This window comes from Haemaphysalis longicornis, unplaced genomic scaffold (assembly GCF_048455015.1).
Source record: "Haemaphysalis longicornis isolate Haplotype H1 unplaced genomic scaffold, Haemaphysalis longicornis Haplotype H1 scaffold_2, whole genome shotgun sequence".
Classification (NCBI taxonomy): Eukaryota; Metazoa; Arthropoda; class Arachnida; order Ixodida; family Ixodidae; genus Haemaphysalis; species Haemaphysalis longicornis.
The window spans coordinates 69622505-69644905 of NW_027526295.1; the positions used below are offsets into that span (position 1 = coordinate 69622505).

Genomic DNA, 22401 nt, shown 5'->3' on the forward strand with positions numbered 1-22401 from the left:
GTCGTAGTGCGAGCCCTGCGTGGCCGCTGACTACATCTTGCCGGATCTATAAATAAAGTTCTTCTCTCTCTCTCTCTCTCTCTCTCGAATGTTCGTCGTCTGCTTCGCCGCAGCTGTCGAGCAGACGACACGCGCGCCAACTTGCAGCGCCCTCAGCGATTTCACAGCAGATGGTCGAGGTGGTTAAAAAAAATATTTCTATGACATAACGTTATTACACAAAAAAACGTTTATATTACCTGTAGCTCTATGGCCTACGAGCTAATGTAATGCTATTTCTACAAACATTTACTACAAGTATTGTAGCGCTGGTTCGGACTCTTCTCCGGGCGTCCGCCTCTCTGTCTAGGTGGTTAACTGTAAAGATTACTACTCTATCATTTGTGTGAAATCAAGTTTAGCATTTCTCTCTCTTTTTGATTTAAGAGTGCGACAGCGCACGCATAGCCGACCACAAGAATTATTTCATTATCATCATCAACCCGCTGTCATGTGCTTTTGCTGTTCATGGCTCTCCTTTGCACAATGCATCGGCGGGTTTTCGGATGTTCTACTTGGTACAAAATCTCCCTGTTCTGTGCTTGGTACAACCAGCACAGCATTGCTATTGTCGCCCGTAGCATAGCCCGTAGCACACCACTCGGGTTTGGTCGGGTAATATGAGCGTCTTGCACGAGCTGGCCAAGTTCAAATCTGCGCTGTGTTCGTTCGTAAGGACGCACGCGCGGACACCGTGCGCTGGCTTCCCGCGGCAGCCCAGTGGTGAGGGCGAGTGCGACGATGCGCTCGCATACGCTGAGGTGCTTTTTCCTTGTTGCTGCAGGGTGGTTCCCGTGATCGAGGAGGCCGCCGCCCCTGCCACCGCGGTGCCTCCCCTCGAACCGCCCGCCGTGTGAAGCCGCGCGAGAAGTGCCGCGTCGATGACAACAAATGCGACAAGTGAGCTGCCGAATGCGCTGGGGATCGCCGAGGCCCAGATGCGCTCTTTAACTCTCGAAGAACTGGTTTCCTTATGGATGTATTCAAATATCAGCGCTTTCTAGTGGTCGTATTTTCCTTAGTCCATGGCAGTTTTAAGCAGTTCCTGGCCTGTCCAAAACTTCTCTAGCGATAGAAATTCCACGGGGAAGTAATACCCCTGTCACACGGGCACTTTCAATCGCGATTGAGTCGATCCGGATCGAGCTCAATCCGGATCGGGCACCTGCTACACGGCAGTTTCAATCGCGATCGAGCTCGATCCCGCTCGAACTCAATCCTGGTTTCTCAAGCGCGATCGAGGCTTCCAAGCGCGATCGAACGAAAGCGGCGATACTCTCGTCCCCGCTCAGTACTGGCACCGAATGTTACAACTTCAACTAACGCCACAAATTGTGTCAAATAACTTGACCCAAATAAGAGTGAGGTAATATTTACATAGTTACGTATACCTAAGACCGCGCGAAGTTACCAGACGCCGGCCGCAAGTACATGGTTAGCGCCATCTGGCGAACACGAGCGCAACCCGTTCAACTTCTCAATCGCGATTGAAACCTGCCGTGTAGCAGCGGCAGTACGCCGAGCGCGCTCGAAAACTCGATCGCGATTAACTTCAATCCCGATTGAAAGTGCCCGTGTGACAGGGGTATAAAATGCAGAATTGCTTTCGGGCAGCTTGAAGCAATCCGAAATGACGAATGAAAGAAGCCTTACGAATGCAGTATCAGACGGTGGAGAATTGTCGAAAGGGTCGAAAAAAAAAAATCTTATACCTCATTTGTGGGGAGTAAGTAGCAGCTACCTTTGCCAGCGTCATTAGAGCAAAGGGACAGACTTCAAGCACCATCAACAACAGAGGCAAAACCAATAAAACGTTTACAGGAAAAGCTGCGGTCAGGTGGAGTACAGTTGAAAACTCGATTTTACGAAACCCAATGTTATGAATTTCCCGATTTAACGAACAAATTCGGGTTCCCCCCGCACTTGCCCATAGGCTTAATGCTTTTACGAACTCGAAATAAAGAAATAAACTTCGCTGCCAAACTTGATTTAACGAAACATTCCAGGAAAAAAGATGCGTATAAAAATAGTTTTTTCCAAATTTATGGCGTCTAGAATGTCTGGTGTGCTGCCAGGGTGCAAGCACACGAGCTGGCAGTGTGCTGTTGCTCGAGCAGGGAGAGGCATCACCCAGTTGTTGGGAAGAGCTTCGTCAGCATTACAAGGTGGCTGCAGATCAGAACTTTGACGACTTTCTGAACGCCCACGCAGACGCGCGCACACTGACACAACAGAAGTTCTCAATGACGAGGAGACAGTGCAGCTTGTTTCCGGCGCACAAGGGGAGTCTAGAGATGCGAATGATCCGGATACGGTTAAAGCTCCCGTGCCCACACCAAGCCAGGCGATGGACGACGTCGACATTCTGAGGCGGTTTGTCGAGGACGCTTTGACTTCACTGGCCAGCTACGAGAGGTGTCTGCTCTCGAGATGCTTACAAAGGGTGTGCAAACGAAAATCTCAAACTTTTTCTCGAGGCAATAATTTTGTCGTTCTCTCAATTTTACGAAGTTCCCGATTTAACGAAATAATCTGCGGGTCCCAGTGACTTCGTTGAATCGAGGTTCAACTGTACTGCGCTGTGTGTCGGCCACGTACCGCAAGGTTTTGACATGTTGTGGTGGCGTTTCCAGATCATCTCTAATAAACTTAAAAATTATGAATGCATAAAAAAAATGAGCCGGATCGCTTCTCTGTTCCCTCTTGGCCTAGCGCAAGGGTTCTTTTCAAGGGTTGCTGGAAACACATGCTCCTCAGGCCCCTCTTGTATCCCTGGACGCCTTTGTCAATGCACCCCACTCTCCAGTTGCACTGTTCTTAAAGGAACCACGAAGAGAAAATACAACTTCGTTTAATTTGAAAGAATTAGGATTCGGTATCTCACTCAGCTCCATTACAGCCGCAAGAGATGTTTTTTTAACGAAGAAAAAGCAAGAAGTATTTCAAAACTTTCAAATATAGCGCCACAGTTACGTGTAACGAGCATGAATGACATCATACGGGCCAACAATAAAACATAATTTTCAGTGCGTTAACTGCACGTCAGCATTCAAGTGATGCGGTCAAATGGAACTAGAGGCCCGATTACAGACGTCCAGTCATGTGTCGTCGCGACAAGTCAGTTAGGCGGCCGCCAATCGCACAAACAAGGTTCCGTGACGTCATAGAAAAGTTGCGGGAAATTGGCTAGGGGGTCGCGACTGCTTCACACGTTTTCTTTAATATCTCCGTTATTTCTTCGAAGATTGCGATGATATTGGTATCATTGTTATCGGGACTAAGCAGTCTTTCTAATAAACCCAACTTGTATTTTGTCTTCATGGCTCCTTTAAGCAGGTTTCTCATCAAGTTGGAGGAGAGCGCTGCGCCTCTAACAGGGAAAACTCATTAAGTTGGATGCAGTAACAGATGTGACAGCGGCCTGAAGCAAAGCAAGGCCAGTATTGGGCAGTGTCTAGTTACTAGTAACACGTTACCGGTAACTAGTTACTTTTTTTAGTTGCATGTAACTGTAACTTGGTACTTTTTAGTTGTCACTTTTGTTAACACTGTCACTTTTTCACAGAGTAACTGTAACAGGAAATACCATTACATTACTTCCTTTTTTTAGAGAAACTATCTGATAACAACACTCGTAAAGGCGTGCATACAGTTCGCGCTTTCTACTGTTCCAGACTTCTTTCGCGACACCATTCACCCACAACACGGCTCCCCTCGCAGTTTAGGAGAGAAGGTTGCTAAGAGGATGGATTATCTTCATGTAGAAGACTGAGGTCGGTGGTCGTTCCTAGAGGTGGTGTCTTAAAGTATTCCGTCATCTTGAGCGAACAGAAGAAGGAAAAGAAATGGGAAATGAGACCTCCGATAAGAGGGAAGCTCTCTGATGCCAGCTTTGAGAAACAAGTCACCCCAACGGTCTGTTCGGTTCACCCTGCACCTTCTGAACCAGTTCACAGCAGTGCAAAGCCGGTTCCGCCATGCTGCATAATCGGGGGAACCAGAGCTGCGGCTTTTTCGCGTCTGCTTCTGCACCTGCTCTGCAGGAAGTGCAGGCAAAGCCGTGGACTTGTTGTGCACCCATCGGAACCACTGGTGACTGGAACGGTGCAGTTCAGGGGCCGCAAGCTTCGCCACTGAAAGGAATGGCGAAGTGCTGCACCTTCTGATCTGGTTGTCGTGGTGCAGGTGAAACGAACGGGCCCTAAGTTACAATGAGTTTTGCAAATACATTCCCCGACGCCAAAGGTGCAAAAGGCACAGGCAACAAAATGAGGCGGACACAGCGATTGTATGTGCTCATCTTGAGTGTGCCCTTCTTAGGTTTCCTTTGTCTAGGGTTTTACCACGCGCAATTTTGACTACCCTCGTGCTTGCGTACGTTTATGCCAAATGAACTCTATCATTTGGCTTGTGAACGATTACTTAGTTTTATACAGTAATAGAAATGTAATGACGTTACATTTTCACAGTAACTGTAACATGTTATTTTCAAAAGTTCTGTAACTGTAACAGACTTACTTATTTGGCTTCGGTAACTGTAACACTGTTACTTTTTACTACCCACAACCGAGCAAAGCTCTCCGTAACGCGCTGCTGCGAGCAAAGGGTGTTCTTCCTTCCTTTACGCAAGCCTTTCAACGTACTTGCAGGGCAGTCAGTTTTATAAGTGACGTGTTATTGAGCGACTTTGCAGCACCTTGCAGATTCCTTGACCGCTTATCTGTGGCTTCAAAGATTCTTTGGTGCTAACGTGATTGAGAATTTTGGCACTAGTGAAATGTTTTGTGGGACTGTAAGAGGTGTTCGTCGGTCATCCTGCGCAGCAGTTGAAGCCGGCGCTATCGAAAATCTCCGTACCAGTGGTATCGGTCTAGGGTGCAATCACAACTCTCACTGCTTATGAGTAGAACTTGGTTGCTGGCTTGGTAACCTTGCGTAGTTGCGCAAGCTGCAGCTTGAAGTTTATGAAGTACACAACAGGAAAAACACAGTTGCCACATGATGTGATGAGCTCTGCTGCTGCCACTGACCAGCCCTTCTGGCATCTCAGTTGGAGGAGCGACTGCCTTGGATATGCTCTGGCCTTGGTTTCATGCCCCAGAAAAAGGCCAGCTTTATTTTTTTCTCTTGGAATTTGAAGAGAAAAGTTGGCTTCTGGGAGGTTTCCATTCAGTGATAGATTTTATTTGATTTGATTTGTGCGTATTGGGGCCCTTTGTGGGTGCTTGCAGGTGTGCTTACATGAATAAACGGGGGTAGCATACTTAAATGCAGTTTAAAAAAAATTTCGGTTGCCATGTTCTTGAGAGAGCAGTCAAGGGCATGATGCGTGAAAATGAGCCGTCTGACTAATAAGCAAGCAAACAAGAATACATACACGTACCCTCTCCAAAAAAACTTCTTTCTTCTCAACATGAATGCATTTTCTGAGAAAGCTCAGTTTTTGTGAACAGTTTACAGACAATTGTCAGGTTTTGCGAATTCACAGCACTCCATGGCAATTTATTTCTATAATAAATGGCTGGGAACAGAAGACTGATATCAGTGCTGTCTCAAAAACGCATTGCTATAATTTGCATAGGGCTTTTGAACTAACTGAGTGAAATTTGGGTTAGCTGAAAGTTTGGCAGCATGGTACTTCAGCTGGATGGTAGTATTCTGCAAGTTCGTGTTACCAAAGTTTGCATAAAACTTAATACGTGTTTCTTTTGGGCAAATACGATGCACTTGGTTTTAGATGCTTGGAGTCTTGCGCCCTACGCGTGATATTCCACTATGATAACTTTTAGCATTGCAGGTCTCATTTGAGATTATAAACACTGCACAGTCATTCTGTTAAGGGCACATCCGAAATGGTGACTGGGCTGAGCACGTAGTATTTCTAATATAAACCAGAAAATTGAACCTTGGGGCACTCCTGCTTATGTGTCCAGATGATCAGGAATGTATGTACTATCATAACACAACACCGGCATTCCAACAATTGAATGTGTGACTTTTAGTGCATACTGTGTGGTGTAGTGATGGGAGGCATGTGAGGATTTATGTGCAACCCCGAGTAGGCCTTGACAGTCGTTCAGAAAGACACTGGCTGGCCTATCGTATCAATATGGCCGTCTTAAACAATGAGTAACAACTTGGTTGGGGCGACACCAACGTTCCATCTGCTGTTGTGCGGACAGCCTGGGCAGTTGTGCCGATCAATGTGTTGTGTGCCCCGACATTGTTGCGTCCATTTTGCTGCAGGTTGGCCATGGTGGTGACGCCGCTCTGGAAGTACCCCTGCAATAAGCAGCTTTTGGTGAGTGGCCCCGCTTTGGTGTCATATGTTGCGGTTGTAAGGTGTCGGGGACATTCTTTTCGTTTTTTTTCCAGATGTAGATGCCTTTGGCAGTGCCCTGATTGCCGGCACGTGTGGATACGTTCTAAGACAGAATCGAAAAATGAAAGACTTTCTGGGGATGCCAGTAGTGGGTGTCAAATTTGGCGATATTGGTTTCACCAAAGTTGAAATTGTAACCAGTTGCTGGTAAAATGTGGTTCAGAAAAAAAACCTTGTGACAAGATGGCAAAGCAGTGCAATAAAAAAAACTCTTTGGCAGGCAATGTCGGGAAAAAGAAGGGTACTTGCAAAGCATTTTTAAGGCAGGTGGTATCCTGATGCAAGATAGTAGTAAACAGGCACGACTCATGGGCCCTCACTCATGCTACGAAGTGAAATAAAGTTTCTTTTTTTCTTACAAATTCTATGCGCAAACAGCGTGTTACATGCCTTAGGTAATGCACACAAGGGTTTAGCACGTGCTTGGTCTGTGTGAGGCTCACATTAGGCAGGCTTTCCTGCACAGCTGTGGTGTCGTGTGGGAAAAGTCAGCGGAAGGGTATGGTGTGTACGGCAAAGCCTAAAGAGACACTAAAGGCTGAGCAACTGTTTGTTTCAACTGGAAGATCGCGTATTCCATAGCCCTCTCAGCTTTTGCTTGTCAACCAACAATGCCTTGTTTGCTGAGAAAGAAATGATTAGAGCTGGCGTTTCTCTCTGCCATTACCCTTCCATTTTTGTCGTGACGTTTCCAAGCCCATCACAAAGTGGCCAGAGTCAGCTGAGTCTGGTATTACTCGACCTGTGCCACTTTCCTGAAAGCCTGTCCTCATTGGTTTTCACTTTTGTCGCGGCCAATCAGGAAGGGTGTATTTATTGCCATCTTGGCGTGGTGGCACACAGCAAAATTGGCCACACGCTCCTTATTGGTAGGAAATGGGGATGTCGGCGAAGATTTCACATGAATGTCGAGGACGCGGTGCCACCTGGGAGCAGTTGGTGAAACTACGCTTGCTGTTGATAGAACGATTTCACGGTCGCCTCTTCTCTGTCTGGTCAGTCAGTTCATTATGATCTACTTTTGACGCTGGCTGTTTCATGTGTACGTGCGCTAGTGATCAGTAGGTGCAGTGGACTCTGGCATGCACCCGCATGCATGCATATTGTGACTGTGTTTGCACACGGAGCGAAACAGTTCGATGAAATTGAAACTGAAACACAGACTACCGCCTGGGCTGTGGCATCATATTTTACTGTGCGTGCTTGCTGTGCTTTGTGTGTTTTGAAAAGCATGTGACCATCAGACGTTCCCGCGTGCATTTATTTTACATTTGCATGTGTGTGCTGCCTCCATGCTTGTTTCAGGAAACGCTTAAGCAAGCTCTGCTGATCCCGTTCCACCATGCCTCCGCACTGTGTAATTTCAGGTTTAGTGCGGGAAAGTCTACACCTGTTTTTACGCTTTTGGTATTTTCTTTGTTAATAAGCAACTGCTGCTGCGGCGAGGGGCATATTTGTACTCAAAACAATTTAAAGGAGCCATGAAGAGAAAACACAAGTTTGGTTCATTCAAAAGATTGTCTCGTTAGAATCATACTGACACCACTTTTAACGTAAACTTCGCTCAAATAAGCTACATAATTAGGAAAAACGGGAATGGTCATGCGACCCACCAGCTCATTTCCCGCAACAGAACCTATGTCGTCACATGAGCTAAGCTCTGCGATTGGCGGAGGCTGGCAGAAGCAGACGCAAATTAGGTAGAACTTACAAACTAGACGAACGAGCGATTTGCGCTTAAATTTAGGGCACATTCTTTACAAAGCAATAAGAATGATGGGACAAACAGTGGAAGTTACGGAAGCACATGTAAACATAGAAGTACTGATGCGTTCTGCTGTTCGTACTGCGCACAGCATGCTTGGTTTCGCTGCACAGCACTACGGGGCTTGGGGTTGTCTCAGACGACACTGGCCGATTGACGCAAGCAACGGTGTCTTACGTGACCCCATTTGTCGAGCGAGCACTGTTTCAGGGAACGAATATTTTCTCCCAGAACAAAAACAAGCCAGGTTTAAATGCGGGCAAAAACAAACACGCTGGAACAAACCAACACCGCTGTACAGGGTGGAGACAACCTTTGAACGGTCCCGTGCCGCCGCAATTGGGCCAACGGGCTCAACGTGTTATTCTTTTCGTTTCCCACGAGACCTAGCAACGCGAAACGGACAATATGATTCAAACTTCTTCAGTAAACCGCGTTGCGGCGATAATTTTAGCGCGGTTTTGACACAATGACTTGCTTCGGCGGCGAGCGAGCAACCGAAAATGGCGGCGCCAGCGTATATGTGTCTCTACCCTGTACGGCGGATGCGTGAATGAAGGTGCTCTAGGCTGCAGAGCGGTCGGTTCCTGTGATGTCATTTGGGACCACAAAAACGCACGATTGAGCGGGAAAATCAAAATTTTAACCTAAATTGTTTAATTTCTCAGTGAATAAAGCACCGTTTGTATCCGGACAAACGGTGGGGGCACTATAAAACACGAAATCTTTCAAATAAAACCAACTTGCATTTTCTCTTCATGGCTCCTTTAATCTACCGATATGAGGCAACTTGCTCCCTCACTTTAGGGTCCCTTTAAAAAATACACTTGTCAAGCAGCAAAATCAACTTTTGATTGTTTAATACTCGTAAATTTTGAGTTATAAAAAAACAGCAAACCGGTGAAACTTTGCTTCAAATTGAGCCAAATAGCATGCACTATTCATGATCTCTTTGAAATTCCCAGTATTTACACGGCTCTATTTTCTTCTTTGGTTCGTGGGAGCGTCTGGCATACACCTGGCAGCAGAGCAGCTAAAACAAACCCCTCTAAGTGCAATGCGGTGACCTTAAAGGGTCAAGCGAGGGAAGTAGGTGAACAGAAAGTCTCCCTTGTTCCAGAGGTCAAGGGAAGGTCATCTCCATTGCGTTGTGCCTACAGCTGTGCCTTTTGTTTCAGTGGACCCAGCATGGTTTCTTAGTGTTAAGCTGCTGAGTCCAAGAATGTGGGTTTGATCCTGGCCGCAGTGGCTGCTTTTCTGATGGAGGTGAAAAGTGAAGACGCCTGCTCGTCACGATTTCGGTGCGGGTTACAGATTCCCCCCAGGTGGTCAAAATTAATCCGAAGCCCAGCCCTGGGGCACCTCGTAGTGCAGGTGTAACTTCGGGGCGTTCAACCCCCAAAATTTGAATTTCCTGTTCCGCTGAACCGATTCTACCAGTCGGTGCACAGGAAGGAATGCTGCGGGTCTTGCCTCTTGACCTTTGACCTCGGTGTGTGCAGGTCAAATGTGAGGACCTGCAGCGGTGCATGCAGAGGCTGGGCAAGCGGCTGTGCCAGCCCAACGCGACCTTCCCTCCCGACCCTTGCGGGCTGCTCTGCTCCCTGCGACCCTTTGGTGAGTGTGACCCTTGACCTGCGAGGCAGCTCCAGCTGCAAAGGGCTCGGGGGAACAGCCAACCGTGTGGCCACAGATGTTTAGAAGACGCGGTGTCAGGTTTCCAGAATTCCTTTACTCTGAACACATGTACGCTTCAGGCCTGTGTGCTCCTTGAAGTCCGGTAGAGTACTTAGTTAGGGCTGGGGATTCGTGCACTTGGGCCGGTAGCTTCACCACTCTGCTCTGGCATGGAAACCTGTTCAGCAGTGCTTAGGTGGGGGCTAGCACGTATGGTAAAATGGAAGAATAAGGATCACTGAAATGCATGGAAGCAATCACAAGCCCACGGAGTGCTCGTGGAGCACTGCAAACAGTGCAAATGTGTCCTTTGGTTCGACAGTGTATACGTGTTGAGTTCAGAGAACATGGAGAGATTACCAAAGCTTACCACATTTGCCATGAAGCTGATAATTGTGTCAGTACACCCTCTATTGGATTGTTCCAGGCAGAGACAAAGCATGCTGCAGACAAGATGGCATAACGAATCGTAGGGGGTAACAAACATTCTATCCGCGTATCGGGTTTCGGCGACGAGTCATTGCGCGCAGCGCTGCCTGCAACCCGAAACGCGCAGCGGGCTGATCGTGGTCGGACGGGAGAGACAGAAAACATCTTTGTTTATTGAGCTTTTGGACCCGTTGAAGTCCACGCCGCAGTCGAAGAGGTGTGTGCCGCCGCCGTGCAGAAGTGGAGATGATCTTTTCAACTTTACCGCTCAGGCCCCATTCTAGGTAATCAACCGTTTATTGCCAAGGCACAGTCAGTCCACAATTCAGCAAGGTCCCTCCCAGGCGTAATCTAGCATTCGCTTTTTTCCCATGTACGTATCGCACCGATCGAGTGGTCCTCGGACAAATAGCCGGCATACTGTTTGCGATGTGAGGTGGAAAATGGTCACACCCAACATAAGGGTTCTGTACCTTTTGTTTTCCAATGCACTGAAGGAGTCAAAAACGTGCCACCATGCCGGGGCACCGAAAAGGCAAACGTATGGAAATGCGCGCGCGCGCGCGAAACCAAAGCTAGTCTCACCACCTCTCAGGCGATACGACACTCGTTACAGCGCTATAATGTAAAGGAAAGGTGGCGCGATAACTCTCAGCAGATTGCCAAACGCAGTCGTCACAGCACACCTGGCAAACTGGCAAACACCGTGCAGCCGTAGGCCGCTCCGTGCTTGTGAGGGATTACGGCGGCGCGTTCGTGTGATCCAACGTCAGAAGTGAAATTCGGCTTGAAGCTCGTGAGGGTGCTTCGTGAGATTGCGATCGAAGTCTCGCCTTGCTTTGAACAGCGACAACGGCAGTACTTCCACGATACGAGGATTGGAGCGCAACGCTGGCGAACAATCCTGTGCGGCGCCTTCTGCGACGGCGCTCGTTCCACCTCCCCCGGCAGCCAGCCGGAGCCACTAAATGCTACCGCGGGCCTGAGAGTGGTGGATCTTCCATGATGCATTGCACGGGAGGAGCCCGAGGAGAGGAGAAAGCGGCTTCAGAGGAGGTTGGCTTGCCGAAGCTGGGCCGCCTGACGTTGTGCTCCCTCCTAACATTTTTCTCCCTTCTTGGTTGTAACGTAGCTGGCAGCCAACGGCTGGAGTGCTCATTGCATCCGAGTCTCTGACAATGAACCCGAAGCCAATTCACAACTGTCTAATTCACGGCGAGACCAAAAGCACAATGAGGTTGCAACATCGCGACATCTCACTCCCACGGCGTAGCGTTATTCCGGCCTCCTTGGGAGTAATTGTACACACACCGCAGGTCCTTTTCCTGGCAGTCCAGCGGGCTTCGCAGGCACGCAGTGTGTAGTGGACAACCTGTGCTTGTGACCCACAACGGCGTCTGCGGCAAACGAAACCTTGCGGCTCGGCTGGAGGAGGTGGCCTACCAAGGGCGGTGGGTCATCGTAACATATTCGGGACAGGGCCCAAATACTCAGCCAGCTGGACCACGTTTCTTGAACTGTTTTGATCATTCTTTGAAACAAACGCTTGGCGGACGCCGGCGACACCAACAGGCAGTTTTGCGGCGCATTCCCTGCTCTTCCCTAGAGGCAGCTGCCATGCACAGCTAGGTACACTTTGTCCCTATAGTCGTCATTAGGACTGCTCTCAAGCCTAGCCTGAGCACTTTCCGGAAAGTGCAGTAGTCGGAGTCTAACTCGCAGGCTTATTGCAGTCCATAAACTAGACTAGGCTGCCAATAAGACTACCAGTACGCAGTCTGTTCAAGAAATGGGGCCCAGGAGTCTGGCATTGCCTTTTTGAATCGCTAGCTGTGAGCATGGATGCTCCAAGAGGCTCACGTCCATGATCTGTGTTGATGCTGACTGGCAATCATTGAGGTTTCCCTTTGGAGTGTCAATCAGTCCTCACTGTGGCCCCAGCCACTGTGAGCGGAAATGCATCCCCGGGAGACGACGTGGTTTTTAAAGCATGGTGGCTGATGCAGGCCAAGCTTGCTGTCTGGGCCACACAGTGAGAACGAAGAATGCTAGGGACACACGCTGTGTCCTTGTAGGGAATTGCTGGCACAAGGCGACGAGTCTTCCACTTTGCTGGCCACCAGTGCCACCATGCAAAGTGGGCACCATACTCTTGAGCATGGACTGGGCTAACCTTTCCTTCAATAAAAAATGCTCCATCATGTAAGCAAACACTGAACCAGTTCCACTAAGTTGCCTCAGCTGGAAAATAAAGGGGAAAAAAAATTACACCATCTTCCCACGTGGGAACCCTGAGGGGATGCAAAGCCGTGGAGTAGTAGCGTGTTAATTGGTTGTTAGAGTAAAGACTTGTGTAGTAGCGTATTAAGTGTCTTCTTTATTTATGGAGCAGTGGGGAACGTTTTGCGGCTTCTCGTTCTCGAAGCGAGGAATCCGCTGTTCGACGCTGGCGTTTCGAAGCGTTGTCATGTTGCCGAACGCCATCTGGATCAGCTACTCGCCGCTGGTGTTTCAAAGCGGCTTCTCGTTCTCAAAGCGAGGAATCCGCTGTTCGACGCTGGCGTTTACGTTCGGCGTCGCCAACTCTCCTCTGTGCAGCCTTGTCTTCGGAGGCACGAGACGAGCCGAGCGGCGAGGAGTAGAGCGGCGTTATCGCAGCTGGTTAGGGCTCCTGGAGCGACAGTGTTGCCGGTGTCTTCCTGAGCCGGCACGAGACGAGCCGAGCGGCGAGGAGGAGAGCGGCGTTATCACAACTGGCGTGGAGAGGGGGACGAGCAGGAGAGGTGCGGACGCCGGACGACGGAGGGTCGACTAAGAGATGCTTTGCATCTAAAAGGTAAATCTAATAGAATGGATCTGTTGGGCAGAATCAACACTTGAGCCCTAGGCTTATCGCGCTTTCAAGTTGTTCTCCAGAGACCGTTGCAAAAAGATTTATTATTTTTATTTTTTGGCATATTTGTCTTCTCCGCATAGCTGCGATGTCATGCAAGAAAGCCGCCGTATTGTCTCAGCCTTGAGGGGAAAGTAGAGGATGTGCATGCTTTCCAGCAAGGTCAAGCTGTATAGTGTTATTTGCGATTTTGTGATCTTATTTGTACAAATGAAAGACTTTGAACTGTAGAAGCTTTAATTTTACCGTTCAAAAAGCTTGAGAAGTTAGAGGTGGACTATTTGGTGTGAAATATTTTATATTTCTCAATACTTGAAGCAAATGCCAAATAGGGAAGTACTCAATCAAATACCTTAAATAGCTGATTACACAGTCGTCCATGCCCAACACTGCCCAACATGCCCAACACTGTTGCAAAGCCTTACACTTGAAAAAACTAAAGATGTGCTGAAATAATTATTTGAAATAACCGATTTTACGCAAACCATAATACATGCCCAATGTTTTTCCCTGGCCTAACACCGAGCAGCACAGTTTTTCCACCCGTTGCTTGACTATACCTGTGCATTATGTTTCCGTAGTTGGCAACAATGCGTGTTATCAAGCTTTGTTTCTTCAGTTGACCAGCCTGATAACGACTGTCCTACGCAGCCAGCTAGCCAGCACCGACAAGAGCCAGCATGCCGAGGAGTAGCTGGTTAAGGAGGACGCTTGCCATCAAAGGGCGGTAAATTTAAACCTCAAGTTTGCCAGGCTCTGCTTTGCTCAAAGTGTGAGCTGTGACTACTGGCAAAACCTAGCAATCGTACCATCCAGTAGTGATCGGTACGGTACCTAGAACATACTGGTCAGTTCAGTTCCGGCGCTTAGCCATGCAAACACAAATGTGCGCAAAAAAACTGCACCGGTATTATATCTATCTGCTCGACTGGCATACTTTATTTTTGAAACTTTCTGCTTATTAAATTTTTCGGAATATTTCTCATCTTCGGCTTGATGTTATCAAATTTTCTTTTTGCGTGAAGCTCTGTCGATCCACGTGAGAAGTTTGTGAAGAACAGCCTCGGAAATTTGTTTGCAAGCAGCTAAAACCAGGCCGTTTTGTGGGTGGAACCCCGTCATTTTTGCATGAGAACGGAGGGTTTTTCGCCAGTGAAGTTGGTGCCAAGCCTCGGTCGCGAGTAAGTGAGACTTGGTACAGCACTTTTTTTTGGTTATTGGGCCCATAAGTGACTGCCTTTGCTCTACTGGGTGTGTGGAAATACATGAGGCCTGCATGTGTGTGTGTGTTGTGTTTGTTCTTGGGTAGGCAGAAGGTTGGCCAGTACATATTGCCAGCGCACGAGCAGGCCAACCTTCAGGGAGTCAATGTCTGTACCGTTAGGCCTAACTTTGTCATTAAATAAGTGCACAAAAGCCCAAGGGGCCAGTCACATATACAGCGATGTCCTTATCGCAGTTTATGTGGCCATCATTATGATTGTCACAAGGAGCTGTGAGGATTGAACTGTGGCGCATCAGTGTGGCCCTACTAATGCGCAACAGAATGCCATATTCATATACAAGTCAGAAATGTTAGTCCTCTGGGATTATGATCACAGGAACATGTCTCCCCTCTCTTTGGCAGGGATCGATGCTTGAGGTGCAAAAGGAACCACAGGCCAATCCGGCCTTATCCTTACTTGCGTTGTTGTTTCCTGGACTGGCAAGCAAAATTTTCTAAGCTCTCACATCTTAAATATGTGCCTGAAAGTTTCTGAAAATCATGTCTGCATTTTGTCAGGTATCACGTCAGTCTGCATGACACCAGCAGCATTATTGAGGGAGGCTGCCAAGATCGCTACAAAGCATAGTGTCACCAAGGAAAAGAAAAAGCGGGCTATTTTGGGAAGCTAAAGGAAGGAGTGGACAGTGCTTGGAGGATTGCGTCTTTTTCTGTTATATTCAAGCGATTTGTTTGGCTGTAAGTCACGGCTGTGTTTGCGCACTGTTGATCTCCGCAAATCAGCCTAGCCTGCAATCGAGTAGAAGGACGACGTGTTTTGGCCTGGTGTGCACGTCACGCCTAAGCGAAACAAAGTACCAACAAACCTCCATACCTTGCTACCTTGATAACAGTTTGTGCCCTTGTTGAGCCGACATTGCCACGAGGTAGCTTCAGAATCCGGCCAGGTAAAAGCACTGCAAGAAGCACTCATTTTTTTGTGTGTGTGTCTGCGCTTGAAGGAGAACAGTGGTCCCCGCAGTTTTGTGCTGATGTGTGTCATCCTCATTGCGCAGGCGTCAACAACGCGTGCTACCAGGTTGGCCGGGCAGAGATGCTGCTTCCCGAGCTACGCGGCCAGTTCTTTGCCGACGACCTCTGTGCTGTCGTAAACTCTGGTCAGGCAGGTCTGAGTGAGTGCCTCCCCTGAATGGCTCGTATTTCAGTATCAAACACAGCCTTCTACATAGCCTTGTGCAAAGCCTCTGGCAAACAGCTGTTGGATAGTTCATTATAAGCAGGTGCAAGAATTTCCTCAGAACTCGACGTTTGCTGTTTCATGGCTGGTCTTGCGAGTGTTAGTGGCAACAGCGCTGCATGATTGCTGCTTGGCACTAGAGGTGTGGACTGCAGTCATATGCAGATGCATACCTTCCTTTTCTTACTTGTGCTGACAGGAATCCACAAGCTCTGATGTTCCCTTGCACACCATTCGTCAGAGTTGGATGCTTTCGAAAAGTTTCTCGGCGCAGCACTGATTAGCCAGTTATATGCTCTTCCTGGCTAACTTTGTGAGTGAGAGTTGAAAACTGCGCGACATTTGTGTTTTTAAGGCCAGGCAAGGTCTACTGATAGTGCGTTCCCTTCTTTGTTTTGTGCTGGGGATTGGGAGTGGGGAGTAGCCTGTCCATGTCGCTGACAAGCAAGGCTTGCAATGAGTGCGTGCTGCTAGTGTTCACTGATGGAGCAAAAAAGCGTCTAGGTGCCCCGGAAGGCACATAGGAAGCAAACTTGAATCAGCTCAGAAAGCCACGGAACGAGAGATCTTGAGTGCCACACTGAGGGAAAGAAAGTGCCTGTCATGGTCACAGAGCAAGAACACACTTGGGAGGGGGAAATGCCATTGGTGGGGGCACATGTGCGTCATCAGAAAGCATTACAAATTACAAAAAAGAACCATGCGCCACTATGCCCCAACGGAGGCCGACAAACATTGGGTGTGGGATGCAGGCTACTCGACTTCATCGCAGTACAGCCGCGAAGTGATGCCAACGTGTTACCACTTGAAATACGTCAACGTTATTGAGTTGCTTGAAAATGCTGAGCGGCTTCTCCGGGAATTATGATCGTGGATTAGAGAGTGGATAGGGATGGGGGTCATTGCGGCTGAAATCAAGGAAGGACCGAAGAAACTGTGATGGCCCCAAGCTTTCAGTTGCGGTGCTGACTTTTCCCTGTGAACGAGAACCATGTCCCTGGCTTGCACACAGTGGGTGGACACGAATGTGCTTGGTGAAGCAGAGTTCGGGAATATCGAATGTTCTCTCCACCGCCATCACTTTATTACTGCGTGTTTTGTGGCACCTTGGGGTGGCTCCAACCTCGTGAAGTTTATGGGCAGGCATCGCTGACTTGTTGAGCTAAATGTGTGAGGCCTTGCAGTCAGGCGTGGCTTACCGGTGTCTGTTAAACACCCACTGTCGATGTCTGCCTCCAGGTTGCACCGCATGGTGTGCAGCCTCTCAGCTGGCAAAGAGTTGTGCCTGTAGCGACGAAATGAACCTTGTTTAGTGGCTCCAGCTGTACCATAGTACGCATCTTTCATTTCCACGTTCAGGCACGCTTCACCACGAAGCCTTCTCATTTCCAAAATTTCAAGCAATGCTGTGGTGGGTTCTGATGTTGTCGGCCCTTGGCCTGTTTTTTTTTTTATGGGCCCAGGAGTGTGTGTGCTTCAAAAAAAGAAGCAAGGTGTGATATTGATTACGGGGGTTTAACACGCCGGCGCTTCACAGGCGACGAGGCGCACCGTAGTGGAGGGCTCCGAATTAATTTTGACCACCCAGGGACAATGATTGGCTGCACTCGTTGCCTTGTTCAGTTATTCCACTGCTGCCATAAGGGTCAGACCTATCCTGACCTGCAAACACTGGTGAGATCACGGCTAGCTGCTACGTGCTTTAAATTGGTCACACAGAAGAATTAGTCCTGCACAAAAACTTCTACTGCCTGCATGAGAGCTTCCTTAGGTTTATGGTCCAATGCATTTCGTCGTGTTGAGTGAGAACTCATGTCTAAATTAGTTTGGTGGCAGCTAGCATGCAGGTGCCTTTATCGTAGAAGTTTTTCACTGGGAAGTCCAACTATGGACGAGGTCAGCTCAGTAAGATCTCCCATGCAAACAGTTTATCTCTTCCTCTCAGCATGAAAGACTGTCACTGTGGCAGCCACAATTGCCTTGTCAATCACATCTAATGGGAATGGACGCCTTACTGAGAGAGAGAGAGAGAGAGAGAGAGAACTTTTATTCACCGTACCTGGAGCCTTGCGCTTTTGCTGTTAGCAACGAACATTGCCTGCTACGTCCATCTGTCCCCCCATAGTGTGTTCACCCCAATCAAGTAGAGCCGAGGCACTTCCGTTGAGCTGCTTGCTGCCTCATCGCAGAACTTGGCTGCCTGTGTCTCCTCTTCTTTCCCGCCGAGTGTGATTCCCTATTCCTCTTTCGCTTTCGTCCCTGTTCCCTCAATGAAAATGGGGACGACTTGTGGCATACTCTGCTCAAGGCTTTGTTGCGTGCACTGGTTCAGTCCCGTGCGGGGTGGTATGTGCCCTGCAGGTAGGGCGCTGTGCAAGTGCGGTCACATCAAGCGCCTCGTCTACATCTCCTGCCAGCCCGAGGGCGCGGCCATGGACAACTTCGTCGAGTGAGTTGCATGGTGCTAGGGTGAGGGGAGGGTGAGAGTACTAACCATACGAGGACACCAATGCTGCTGACATCTGTACAACTGGGGACGCTTGGGATGCGAGTTGGTGGGACGGGCGTGTGAGCTAGTTTAGGTTCACTGGCGACATTCTCTCGCCAAGTGAATCCCCAAATGGTGTGCAAAAAGAGAAAAGGGCAAATACATGAGTACATGTAGTAAGGTGTAAGCTAGGGCGTGTCAGTAAATCATTCTTGGGGCAGCACAAAAAAAAGGCATGGACGAAACGCAAACAGGGCGCTGCACTGTGTCCCGTTAATTAAGTCTTGTTCGTGCCTTTTTTTTGCGTCGTTCCGAGAAAGAGTAAATCCAGGTTAGCTGGTGACAATTTCTTGCTGAGTGAATCTGCAGATAGCATGCAAAAAGAAAAGAAAGAAAGGAGAGCGGTTCATTTGGCTGCTTCTTGACGAGGAGAGAGGAAGGAGAGGCAAGGTCAGTGCATGTGAGAAATGGAACAAGGAGCTCCTTGTAATGCACATCACTGTATTTCATCCCGCTTGCAAAGGAGAATCATGTTCCAACTCTCCACTAGCATCAATAGCAAAATGGGACACCAGATCACGATCTCACTTATCTTATGCACCGTGCTCTTTTGTCCAGCTCCTTTCAAAATTGAGTTGTAGGCACGCAGGAACTCATGTACACATCGAAAATTTCCTCCGAATACCCCAGCTGTGTTTTTTCCTGAAGTAGCACGGGGAGGCTTAGTAGTAGAAACGTGATGAAATACTAAGTGGTTTTTAAAACAGGAAATGCGAAAACGTCGTTGAGTGTCGGTGGTGAAGTTCTAGGGATGAGTGAATAGGTTCACTAATTTCAGGCTGTTAGTCATCAGAGGCAACCAGCTATAAATCAGGTGAAGAACCAGCTTGCAATACAGTGAAACCCCGATGGTACGGCTTTCAAGGGACCACGAGAAAGCGTTGTATGAGCGGGGTGTCGTACGACCAGGGTGTGGATAAATTCCGGCCTTGAAGACGCTCTCATGCGACAGGGGGGCTGTGAACTTATTTAAACTACTGTATTTATCACGTTCTCGCGTGATTTGCGTACCTTTTGCTGCAATTCCAGTCAAAATTCCCCCCCCCCCCCCATGCGTCCCAGCTAGCCGGCTAGCCAAGCGGTGCACGTTACGCGACACTCGTGCCGTCCCGCGCTATTTATAGCCTGTCGGCTTTGTGCCTTGGCGCGCAAGATAAAGCCGACGTGGTTGAGCACATTGAGAGGGGAAAAGGCGATTGTGAAACTGCCAAGGTCAAGTGAAAGTAACGATAGTACAATGCAGAGTTGAAAAAAAATGACATTCCCGTGCGTGGTGGAGACAGCCTTTGAACGGTCATGTGCCGCTGCTATGGGGTCAAAATGTTCAACACATAGCTGTTTTCGGTTCCCACAAGATCCTGCAATGCGAAATAGATATGTTGATTCAACCTTTGCGAGTAAAGCGTGTTGTGGGGAAAATTATAGCGCAGTCTTGCTACAGTGACTTGCTGCAGCGGGCAGCGATTGACCCGAAATGGCGGCGCCAACGTATACATGTCTCCACCGTTGCGGGGAACGCACCTGAGTGTAGGCAGTCTACCAAAAAAAGGAGCGAGTGACAACGCGGCTTTGAAAGACGCTGGTAAGCAAAGAGCAGAGATGTAGAGAGAGCGTCGTCAAAGGAAGAAACTTGGATCGATCGGGCGGGGAAAGCGGGTGTTCAGTCATCGCCGTGGGGTTGCTGTTGAGGGTGGCCGAGCGAGTACGCCGAGGGACCGCCCCGGCAGAGCACGCAGCCCTGAGAGACACGTACAGACACGATGCTACCAGCAGGAACATAACCCGCCCCGGCGGGGAGCTTGCTTTATTAGAGCGCCTAGAGTCCACTGATGATGATGGTCGCCGTGGTGCCATCTAGTCGAGACCCGACAGCGGGTACGCCGAGGGACCGCCCCGGCAGAGCATGCAGCCCTGAGAGACACGCACACACTCGATGCTACCAGCAGGAACGTAACCCGCCCCGGCGGGGAGCTTGCTTTATTAGAGCGCCTAGAGTCCACTGATGATGATGGTCGCCGTGGCGCCATCTAGTCGAGACCCGACACACTACAGTTGCGTCGTATGTGTTTTCGCGTTCGGCGGCGGCTCGACAGGAGTTCCGAATTGCAGTCCGCTGCCACGTGAACTTTGACTTCTCGCAGTTGGCGCACTTCTGCCGCATAGGGCTGTCGCAGGAATACTCCTGCAGGCGAGTACCTGCCTGCTTGCTTGCGGCTGTTCAGCAAGTGGCCTGGCCCGCCTACGGACCTTTGCCCATCAAGCAGCGTCAAACGGGGGTTGAGAATAAAGGAGATCAGGACGAGGCGCCGCAGAGGTGCAAAAATATTAGAAAAAGTACCGGTTTATCCGTGCCAGGGTCCGTCGTATGAAGCGGACCGCATGCACCCGAGCGTCATATCATCGGGGTTTTTCATGCATTGTTTCTATGGAGAGTTTGCCGGGACTGCGGTAATCCGTCGTACGAAGCGGGTCGTCGTAAGTCAGGGGGAACGTAACAGCGGGGTTCCTCGGTGACAGACCTGCACTCGCAGCGTGCCCTACAATTCATCCTTTCCAGGACTGTCTCAGCCCTGGACCGCTACTAACATGTTGTAGCACTTGAGTAGCGGTCCTCTCCATCAGATTGTTGCAGAGTACTGGGCTCCCTTGGACCTTTACATGAAGGGTAGTGATGCTACTGGCATCGAATTGTTCATCCAGTCCTGTTCCACTGAAAATGTGCAGCTCACAACTGTGGCACTAAATGGACTGGACGGAAGAGGGTAAAAGTTGCATTCTTTTCATTTTCGTCTGTATTTAGGAGCTACGGCATTTTACCAACTTGTTTTTCTCTCTCTAATGTCTTGGTTTCCCCGGGGCATCACTGTCCTCTGAGTCTTATTTATTCATTATTATGCTAATTACATACGTAATTAGCATAATAATGAATAAATAAAAAAACACGTGGTCTGATGGGATTTGAACCCTGGTCCCTGCAGTAGCAGCCTGTTGCATTTCTTCACTGTTCTGACACGTTGTTTTGCCTTTAAGTTACTTATAGTGTTGATGTCTTAGCTCATGTTATATACTTTGCAGATGTACACGGGGTGAGTTTTGTCGTTGTTTTTTTTGTGCATGATATATGCACCCCTCCGTCTCGGGCTAATGGCCAGCAGAATTTCTCAGATAAGTAAATAAAACAATGAATAAACAAATAAATAAAAGGTGTTCCCACTATGCTATCACTACATGTTGCCAGCGATGGAACAATCGTAGTTTTTTTTTTTATTTGTGATGTTGTTCCTTTCTTCGTCAAACTTGGGAGATTGGCCAGGAATCGCCAGCTTTGTGGGGATAACGTGCCAGTTGCACGGAACTCTGAATTGGAAATGCAAAACTTGTGGAATAGCACTTGCCACGACATGGGAACATTACACAGCGGGAGTGGCAGTACACAGGGGGGTCAAAGTATTTCGGGCCAAAGGATGAAGAGGTGGAAGCGAAGAAAAAGACACAAATACAGTGCATCAGTAAGGTACTTGTTAATAAGTATCATCAGACTTCATTAGGTGACCCTAGGAATTTCTTGACAGTTTGCTATACAGTGCGTTCATGTGTGTTGTGCAGCTTGTGCAGCAACCTTCCCCGGGCACGAAAAGTGGGAGCGCCTTTCTGCCTCCTCCTCCTGGCCTGTCCGGTGGACATGTTCCCACAGACTGGGCACTGCAAGCTCCTACTGCTGTTTGGGTGGCAGAGGACGACTGCTGCCCTGCGCACTGTGGAATCGGCTCAACTTCTGGGGTGTACCTACTGTAATTCTTAGAGATGTGCAATAAATTTTCTCTGTGCTGCTACTGCATCCACATCTCCCTCTTTCTCACTTTTCATTCTTTCTTTTTTTAAATTTCTGTACGAATGGTTGGCATTATGAAAGAGTTTGAAGGTCCCAAGGCCATAATTGTGGTGCAACGCAGCTATGTGACGGGTTTCACTGTTATTTCAGTGTGTACAGTTTTGGTTAAAGGTTCCCCTGCAATATATAATTAAGGTACGATATTAACTCAAGAGTGCTACCAAAATATTTTTGATGTACAGTGTAGCCCACTTACAGTGAACGTGGTTTTTTAGCGAAATCCCAGCTATGGGGAACAAATCTTCGCTTCCTCATGCCATATGTACACATATATTTTATGTCCAGATGTAGTGAAAAACGGATCTAACGAACTG

General features: G+C 48.6%; 1 protein-coding gene and 1 long non-coding RNA gene across 3 annotated transcripts; both read left to right on the forward strand.

Annotated features, from left to right (window-relative positions):
* The first annotated feature begins 509 nt into the window (after window positions 1-509).
* Window positions 510-13029, forward strand: LOC144168975 (uncharacterized). Of its 2 annotated transcripts, XR_013322318.1 has the most exons (5): window positions 510-762; window positions 824-939; window positions 6286-6340; window positions 9689-9803; window positions 12891-13029. It is a non-coding gene; the product is annotated as an uncharacterized LOC144168975 (long non-coding RNA). The 2 variants fall into 2 exon arrangements; XR_013322317.1 differs by having other exon boundaries at window positions 510-939.
* Window positions 12999-22020, forward strand: LOC144168974 (tRNA (uracil-5-)-methyltransferase homolog B-like). The gene is made up of 4 exons (XM_077697977.1): window positions 12999-13128; window positions 15466-15582; window positions 18009-18096; window positions 21802-22020. Exons 2-4 carry the CDS (start codon window positions 15504-15506, stop codon window positions 21995-21997), a joined length of 363 nt encoding a protein of 120 aa, XP_077554103.1. The 5' UTR covers window positions 12999-13128; window positions 15466-15503; the 3' UTR covers window positions 21998-22020.
* The last annotated feature ends 381 nt before the right edge of the window (window positions 22021-22401 follow it).